Source organism: Mobula hypostoma, chromosome 3 (assembly GCF_963921235.1).
Source record: "Mobula hypostoma chromosome 3, sMobHyp1.1, whole genome shotgun sequence".
In the NCBI taxonomy this organism is placed as follows: domain Eukaryota; kingdom Metazoa; phylum Chordata; class Chondrichthyes; order Myliobatiformes; family Myliobatidae; genus Mobula; species Mobula hypostoma.
The window spans coordinates 47,655,467-47,665,298 of record NC_086099.1 but is presented as its reverse complement, the minus strand read 5'-3'; the positions used below and the strand labels follow the sequence as shown (position 1 = coordinate 47,665,298).

Sequence of the window (9,832 nt, the reverse complement as noted above, 5' to 3'; positions counted from 1 at the left end):
CCGGTATGAACAGACCACATGAGATCCTCGGTGATGTGTATGCCGAGGAACTTAAAGCTGTTCACCCTCTCAACCCCAGATCCATTGATGTCTATAGGGGCTAGCCTGTCTCCATTCCTCCTTCCTCCTGTAGTCCACAACCAGCTCCCTTTTTTTTGCCACATTGAGGGACAGGTTGTTTTCTTGACACCACTGTGTCAGGGTGATGACTTCTTTTCTGTAGGCTGCCTCATTATTATTTGAGATTAGGCCAATCAGTGCAGTCTCATCAGCAAATTTAATTAGCAGTGTGGAGCTGTGGGTGGTGACACAGTCATGGGTATAAAGAGAGTAAAGGAGGGTGCTCGGTACACAGCCCTGAGGGGCACCTGTATTGAGGGTCAGAGGGGCAGAGGTGGGGAGCCCACTCTTACTATCTGTCGGCAATCTGACAGGAAGACCAGGATCCAGCTACACAACGCAGGGCAAAGGTTGAGCCTGGATGGAATTATGGTGTTGAGTGCTGAACGGTAGTCCAAGAACAGCATTCTCACATAAGCATCCTCCTTCGCCAGCTGTGTAAGGATGGTGTGTAGAGCTGTGGCTACTGCGTCATTTATCGCTTGGTTGTGTTGGGGGCTCAGTGTGGGTGGCAGCAAGCTGCAGATGTAGTCCTTGGCCAGCCTCTCAAAGCATTTGCTTATTATTGAGGTAAGTGCGACAGGATACCAGTCATTCAGACATGTTACCTTGGTCTTTTTAGGTACCAGAACAATGGTGGACGTTTTGAAGCGGCGGGGGCACTCCACACTGGGAGAGGCAGAGAGATTAAAAATATCTGTAAACACATCTGTCATTTGTGCCACACACACTCTTGAGTACCCGCCCTGGGATGCCGTCCGATCCCACAGCCTTGCGACTGACTTCGGCCTCAGAGATGTCCAAGCTACTGGTCGCATCAGCAGCTCTCTTCAGGGGCTCAGTATTGGCAACATCGAATCCAGCGTAAAAAAGATTTAGCTCATCTGGGAGAAAGGCTACTTACAAAGCATTTTCTTTGTAACGTCTTTCAAATCTTCATCACTGATGTTCTTCCCATGCTAATACTTATTTTGGAACCACACTGATGGTGATAAGCTGCCCATGAGTGTTCTGTCCTGCCACACTGAGCAATGAAAGTTGACTATACATGATTTCTTTTAATAAGAGACAGGGCATAGAATAACAGCTACAATGTGGCGTGACAAAGCAAGATCTTGGTCTATTGGCAAGGTGGTAATGAAGACCAGGTTCACTGGCATAGACATGTGTGTCTGTACAAACTTACATCAGTGCATACATACACAAGTGGATTCAAGCACATCCCTTTGCTTACTATTCTCTTTGTCCCACTCTATACCTCCTAGACGCCTCTCATTCTCAATTCCACCCCAAACTCTTAACTTCTATGGAGTAAGGAACACTACTAATAGTACTATAGTACAATAAAACTATATTTTACAGTTGCAAGAATAAGTTGGTGAACCCTTTGCAATTACCTGGTTTTCTGCATTACTCATAAAATGTGGTCTGACTTTCAACTATATCACAATAATAGACAAACACTATTTGCCTAAATTAATAACACACAAACAATTGTACTTTTCACATCTTTATTGAACACAGTTTAATTATTCAGTCTAGGCTGGAAAAAGTATGCGAACCTTTATATTTAATAATTGGTAGAACCTCCTTTAGCAGAAATAACCTCCACCAAGTGTTTCATGTAGCTGCTGATCAGACTTGCACAATGGCAAAGAGGAATTATAGGCCATTCCTCTATACAAACTGTTTCAGTTTATCAATATTTCTGGGATACCTTGTATGAACAGCCCTCCAGGAAATGCCACAGCATCTCAATTGAGATAAGGTCTGGACTCTGACTTGGCCATTCTAAAACACAAATCATCTTCTTTTTAAACCATTCTGTTGTTGATTTACGCTTGTGTTTCAGATCAATGTCTTGTTGCATTATCCAATTTCTATTAAGCTTCAGGTAATGGACCACTACCCTGACAATCTTCTGCAAAAAGCCTTGATACAATTTTGAATTCATTGTTCCCTCAACAATTGCAAACTGTCCAGGTCCTGAGGCAGCAAAGCAGCCCCAAACCATGATGTTCCTTGCACAATGCTTCACAATCGGGATGAGGTTTTCATGTTGGTGTGCAGTGCCCTTTTTCTTCCAAACATAGTGGTGTGCACTTCTGCCAAAAGGTTCAACTTTTGTCTCATCTGTCCACAGAACATTGCCCCAGAAACACTGTGGAACATCCATGTGGTCTTTTACAAACCTGAGACTTGCAGCAATGTTTTTTTTGGAGAATAGTGGTTACCTCCATAATGTCCCATGAACACCATTCTTGTACAGTCTTTTTCTTATAGTAGGCACATGAACAGAGACTTTAACAAGTTCTAGACATTTCTGCAGGTCTTTTGCTGATACCCTTGGATTCTTTTTCACCTCCTTGAGCACTGAAATTTGTACTCTTGGTGTGATCTTTGCAGGATGCCCACTTTCTAGGGAGAGTAGCAACAGTCCCGAATTTCCTCCATTTGTAGACAATTTCTCTTACTGTGGACTGATGAACACTCAGGTGTTTAGAAATGCTTTTGTAGCCTTTTCCAGCCTCAAGCATCTCTACAATTCTTCTTCAAAGGTCCTCTGAAAGTTGTTTTGATAAAGACATGGTGCACATAAACAGATCTTTCTTCAGAAGAGTAGGCTCTATCAGTAACCTGACTTTGTGTGGCCTTTTTAAAGAAGAGATATAGGGCAGAGCACCTCTACAATCCACATCTTCAATCTCATATCATTGATTGGGACACCTGACTCCAAATAACTTTTGTAGAAAGCATTACCCCAGAGGTTTGCATACTTTTTTGAACCTTGACTATGGTTGTTTAAATGGTGTCCTCAGTATTGTCTACAAGTAGTACAATTGTTTGTGTTATTCATTTAGGCAGATTATGTTTGTCTATTATTATGACTTAGATGAAGATCAGACCACACTTTAAGGGTAATTAATGTAGAAAACCAGGTAATTGCAAAGGGTTCACAAACTTTTTCTTGCAACTGCAGTTCCTAATATTTATCAACGGAGGAATTCATCCAGTGTACGCAATGAACAAAACCTAGTGCAGATAATGGATTGCATTCATACAATGTGATCATGGATGGCATTCTCCAAATCATTTTCATTATTACATTCAAAATGATTGTCAATGCAATGAAACTCTTCATATTTCCTAACTTAATGAAGTAGTGAAATTGTTTCATTTTCACTCCCAGCCGTTTCTGCCATCCTCAAGTTGTAAATGCTTGAACCCGCAATAAGCAAGATAGTTTGAATTTGTTTTAGTATTTATTTCTCACCATCAATGACAAAATCACTGCCTTGAATACAACACATGCAACTGACGCTATTTAAAAACTGTTCACTCTAAGTACGGTGTAGCATCAAGTGCGTATGACTGCGCTAGCTAGAATCTGTTTTGCAATAGTCTCCTGCCCCAATTAAGTGGCATAGTGTTCCAAACAAATGAAGGGAATCCCAACAATTTGTTAGATTAGTTTTTTGTTCTGCAAGAGTTGTCCCAAATAAGTGGCTGCCCCAATTAACTGATAGCCCAATTAACCAAAATCCACTATAATTATACTATAAATATCAAACAGTATATGATTTTAATATAAAAATGTAGATTTGACAATAGATTGCTCTGCTCAAGAGTAGCATACAGTGGTTTTGAGACAAGTGAAAAATATTTTGAGTTATATTCTAGTTGATTAATATTACAATTTTTTTTTAAATTAGGTGCTAAGCTTCTTGCTGTAGTACCATTCTCATGATCAGATCCAAGGTTAAGGGTTGTAGAATGGCACAGCATTTAGTGCTGACATTCGAGACCCTAGATTTGATCTGAACCTCAGGTGTACTCCATGAGGAGTTTTCACACTCCTTCTCTGACCACGCGTGTTTTTCTGATAGTCTATTTTCCTCCATCTTCCCATCCTAAAAGACACCTTGGTATGAGAACTGGCTCTTAGAAATTTGTACTGAGGTATAATTTACAACAGAAAGAGTCAAAGGGGAATTGGTGGGAAGGAATACAAATTCAGGGTTACCAAAGAATATGGAGGGGGAAAATGGATCTGATGGAATTGCTTCACTGGGAGCCAGCAAAACAGCCTGAAGCCCCAGTGGTCTCCTTTTGGGTTGTAGTAGTACAAGGTCTGTGGGTTTGTATTTCTAAACAAGAACTCAATGCATATAAGCAATGTTATCATGATGAACAGTACTGAAAAATTACTACACCGTCAGAGGTCCTATCATTTACATGAATTACCAAAGATCCAACAGTTCTGAGTGCAAGAGATCCCACTGTACTATTCTGAAAATGTTGGCTTCTCACTATCCTTACAGATACTTACTCTTTACCTAACACTGATTGCAAATACCCTGTCACATCTCCAATATCAGGTACAAACAACTGAAGACACACACCATTATCTACAGAGTTTGGGATGTTTCAAGGTGGTACTATACAAAGTTTTCTCCCCAGAATTAAGCATTTTTATTAAAAAATGTTCTTCCCTCTAGACTGGAATTCAGTTATTTTAAAAGCAAGGTTCTGTTGCACAAGCTGATCAATGTATCACATACTCATAGTTACTAGAGCTTTATCTGATTTCCATTGTTTTTATCCTGCAGTACAACAGTTTAATCATTTCCAGAAAACAATTTTTTTTGTGTAGTATAGCATCCTTAAGAATCCATATTAGTAATTTCAGAAGTGAGGCGAGTGATGGCCCTTGGCATCAAGATAGGACTTGACCAAGTATAGCAACAAGGAGCCTTAATAAAATATAACTTAATGGGAATCAAGGTGAAAGCATTCCAAGGTTGCAGTCAGGACTCATAGAAAGGAAGATGACCATGGCTGTTGGAGGTAATCCTCCCAAACTCATGACATAAGACCAAGAATTCCTTGGAGTAGCACCCTGGCCAAATCCAAAATCAGCTGTTTCAATGACTTCCCTTTAATCATCAAGACAAATATGGGGATGTTCTCTGATGACTAAACAATGCTCAATTCCATTTACAATTCCTCAGATAACAAAGCAGTCCAATTTGAATGCAGCAAGACTTAGATAGTATTAGGCAGATGTTAACATGTGGCAAGTAAAACATTTGTGTCACAATGACCAACCCTAACAAGAAAAGGTTTGATAACCAATCCTTGAAATTTTTTGGCATGTTCATGTACCCTGGAATCTTGTTCAGCTGCGTCACATGAAACACAAAGTAAATATAACAGTGCATCAAGCAATCAAAAAGGTAAATACACAGTAGGGTCGCTTAGAAGGCGATCTGGAAGAAAAGAATGAGGAAGCCATTGCAATGGCAATATCTCACCTGAAGGAGGGTAAACAAGTAGTCTCCATTTAATGATACAAATAATTTGGAATGGTATATAGTACATTGGCCATTTGTAGGACAAAGGGAAGGACAGTAAAATAAGGGTAGGTCATTGAATAGCCAATTTCTTATACTGAGACCAGATGCAAATGTTCCAGACTGAAGAAATATCATTCCTCCTTCTATCCTGTCAGTCTGGGCTTTTCTTTTTAAAATTCATCAAAATAAGTTCTTTCTTCTGAACTCAAGACTGTAGAGACTCAGTCTACTTTCTCTCTCATTACATTATAATTTTTCCATCCTAGAAGTCAATCTGATAAACTTCTGCTGCATTCCTCCCTTAAGAGAAATTAGAACTATCCACAACATTTCAAATACATTCTCATTGAGGCTCGATATAACTAAACAAGACATCTCTACTCATGTACTCTGATCTTCTTCTAATACCATTTGCCTTCCTAATTGCTCACTGTACATGCACATTAACTTACATATACAAGACAAATCACTCAATTTGAAACAGGTTTCTATTTTTTCTCAGGAGAGCAGATGACCTAAATTTTCCACACTATTCTAACTCATTCATTTAACCTATTTACACCTGTTGAAAGCATGCTACATTCTCACACAAAGCTCCATACAATCACTAAACCTATATACCTGACACTTGATTCTGTTATCCAAATCATTTGTATAGATTGGTGTTCCTGCATCAATCCCACGGCATCCATCTTATTACAGCCTCCGATTTATGAAATTGATCCATTATTGCTACCAATTTTCTGTCAATTAACCAATTCTCAATCCACACCAGTATGTCTACATATTGTGCATTCTGTAATGACTTTAATGACTTTCCACACGACACCTTACTGAAGGCCTTCTAAAGGTTCAAATACATCATGGCATCTGGCGTACCTTTGATTACAGATGGGCATGTGATCACTAGAGTTCTAAATGGAAAGGAATCACAAAGAAATATGGAAAATTCTCAGATGACCAGGTTGGGAAAGATCCTAACAGCTGTTTTCTTCCACTGCACTGCCTCAAACTAGGATCAAAATCCAAGTCTGAGCAAATGAGGACTTTTTTTGTTGAGGCTTACAAATCTTCATAAACCTCAACTGCATAAAGCTATGGTCCCTTTCATCTAATCCCCTTGTATCTAAAATTATTAAATGGTATAAGGATCACGTAGGGACTTTATCAGAGAAAGAAGAAATAACATGTCTTTGTTGACTGGGAGTAAGCACCTGCTTTTGTGTTTTTTTTAATCTTTTTATGTTAAACAAGCTTCCATACGAGTAGCACAGTGGTACAGCTGGTAGAGCCTCACAGTGCCAGAAATCCAAGTTCAATCTTGACCTGGGATGATGTCTATATGTTTGCATGCATGGGTACCCTTCCACATTCCAAAGACATGTGGGTTTGAATGTTAATATATCCTTTTGAGAATGTGGAAGATTATACAAAAGAGGATTAACACTGCATTAGTGTAAATATGTGGTTGATGATGGACATGGGCTCAGTGGGCTGAACAGCCCGTTTCTCAGCCATATGTCTTATGCCTGTCTGTCTATTGAGCCAAAGACCTTTAATGCCAAAATAAAACGTGCCATGGTTTATTTACCATCAAAGTTACCAAATAAATTAATTCATTATCTGGATACATCGAAGTTAACAATTAAAACTAAGAATCGCCTTAGACTACCGTTATACTCTCGGGCTAAATGGGAAAGAGATTAAAAAAGACTAATTCCATCTGTTTTCTCAGATTGGGTCGTCTTGAGATCATGCACAAAATAGTATAAATGCAGTCCTTTCTTCTAAATACAATAGGTTTATCGCATTAGGAAAATACACGGTTGTAAATTCTACGAACAAAATAGTGAATAAGGCTAGGTAAATAAAATCAAGGTTCCAACAAAAACTTGACGTGCGGCGAAAATATTAACAAAAACGCTACATTTTGCTCTCCGGCAGCCTCACACCCATCGGGAATTGGTACCAGGCGCCCATCCTGCCAAATAATGGTACAAGAGCCTCACAGCGCATGTGCAGTCTGCACCAAGCTAGGTACACGCATTGTGGGGAGGGGCTGTCGAAGCAGTCAGAGCACCCCACCCCCCCCCCAACAACCGTGGCAAATTAGTAATCTCTTTTTTTGAGGCCGGTATCAATTACCACGTTAAACAAAAGAAAGATTTTACAAGTCCTCGCTCTCCCCCCAAATTATTTTTCCCTCTCAGAAGTATACTGGACACTGGCAAGCGAGCTTTCCCGCGTCCGCTTCTGCCTGCGCTTCTCACTTCCCCTCGCATGCCCCTTCCCGTTCCCGTTGCCTCCCACTTCCGCACTCGCGCCGTGCCTCCCGCCGGCGCGCGCGCGCCCCCCGCCATCGGCGCCCAGTCGCCCCCCGAGGAGCGGAGGGCGCCGCGATCGGCCAAGGCGTTGTTGTGACACGGAGAACGCCGGTCTTGGCACCCCGCACCCGTGAGAACGCCCGGCGCCGTTTCCGAGACAACCAAACAACCGCACGTTTCCTTTTGGAAAACACTCGCCAATCAAACCTCCTCCTCCCCCATCCCATTCTGCAAGAATATTCTAGACACGTCCCCCCTCACTCTAATGTTGAGTCGGCAGTTACTGATGCTTGTTGAAGCGTTTCCCAAACAATGATCCCAAAAATCGGCGGTCAGGGAGAGAAAAGCCTACTCCTTACCATCACTCCGTTTGATTTCGACATAAATCCCGATCTGGACTTTCCCAAAATTGACTGCCATACTTTATAGACTACCATTCATCGCACGATATCACCGCCGATAAAACGTTTAATCGTTAAATTTCCTTCAAGTTTCCAGACACTTCCCCCGTATTCGCTCTGTCCTGTTGCCGGGTGGCGACCGCCAAAGAGACAGAGCAACGCCAACGGTACTGCGCATGCTCAGTAACCTCGCCTCATTCAGCTCATAAATATAAAGGCAAAGTGGTTTCTTCCAAAATCTATTGATTTAAGGCTACGCCGACAAATAAACCCTCTATTATCTAATGTTAATGTGGTACCTTCAAGGATGACAAGGAAGTGCTATTAAACAAAATGTTTGTTGATCTTTAGGAAAGAAAAGAGAGGTAAATGGTAAAATGAGAATTAACAGCAAGGTTAGGCCATCTGGCACTTCCAGCCTCTTCACTATTCATGAAGATCATGGCTGATTTTCATTGCCATTGCCATTTCCTCCCCCGCCCCCGCATTATCCCCATATCCTTTAATATCCACAATCCTATCAATATCTGTTTTGAATAAACATGGACTGAGCTTCCAAGGCCCTCTGAGGTGGAGAATTTCTCTGTCTCTTGAGAGAAAAAAAATCCTTCTCTCAGTCCTAAATAGCCAATACTTGTTCTGGGACTTACCCATGGTTCTAGACTCCTTGTCCAAGGGAAATAGCTTTGTATCCACTCTGTCCATACAACTAAACTCTATTTATTCCCAAACACGAGGAAATCTGCAGATGCTGGAAATTCAAGCAACACACACAAAATGCTGGTGGAACACAGCAGGCCAGACAGCATCTATAGGAAGAAGCACAGTTGACATTTCGGGCCGAAACCCTTTGTCAGGACATCTTTAATGTAAATTTAAAAATGGATAATAGAATAAGTTAAACTTTATGGAAAGTTGAATGAGGGACACCATCCAGAAGTACTTTGGAATCATCAAGACCAGAGGTAGCAAAGACATAGATGATGATTTCAACAACAGACGAGGTGAAACTTATCTTGAAAGCAAATATGACATGAAATTTGCAAATAAACTGAATCAGTACTAATCAATTACCAAGTATTGGGATTGGTGACTGAAAAACATGGTTCCTGGCAAGGACAATGGTTTCAGTTTCCCATTATTTATTTGGAAGAAATAACTGCTTACCTAGTAGGAAGGCTGACAAATGTCTGATAATTCCAAGACAGCAAAAAAGCAGTGGAGTTAAGGGTAGCTGGGCATAAATATTCTTTTACATAATTTCATAACTAACATTCTTTTACATAATTTCAGCATTTAGGACAAACATAGGGATTAGGAGCAGGGGTAGGCGTCTCAATGTCATAGAACATAGAACATAGAATAGTACAGCACAGTACAGGCCCTTCGGCCCACAGTGTTGTGCCGACCCTCAAACCCTGCCTCCCATATAAGCCCCCACCTTAAATTCCTCCATATACCTGTCTAGTAGTCTCTTAAACTTCACTAGTGTATCTGCCTCCACCACTGACTCAGGCAGTGCATTCCATGCACTAACCACTCTCCGAGTAAAAACCCTTCCTCTAATATCCCCCTTGAACTTCCCACCCCTTACCTTAAAGCCATGTCCTCTTGTATTGAGCAGTGGTGC

The 9,832-nt window shown here is 40.9% G+C and overlaps 1 protein-coding gene across 2 annotated transcripts in view; it reads right to left on the bottom strand.

Annotated features, from left to right (window-relative positions):
* kif2a (kinesin family member 2a) overlaps positions 1–8,357 on the bottom strand; it is a 127,019-nt gene extending 118,662 nt beyond the window's left edge. For both annotated transcript variants that reach the window (XM_063042986.1, XM_063042987.1), the window contains exon 1: positions 8,161–8,357. In XM_063042986.1, the coding sequence (XP_062899056.1) occupies positions 8,161–8,221 (61 nt within the window). In that variant the 5' untranslated portion in view covers positions 8,222–8,357. The remainder of the gene's footprint in view (positions 1–8,160) is intronic.
* Between the last annotated feature and the right edge of the window lie 1,475 nt (positions 8,358–9,832).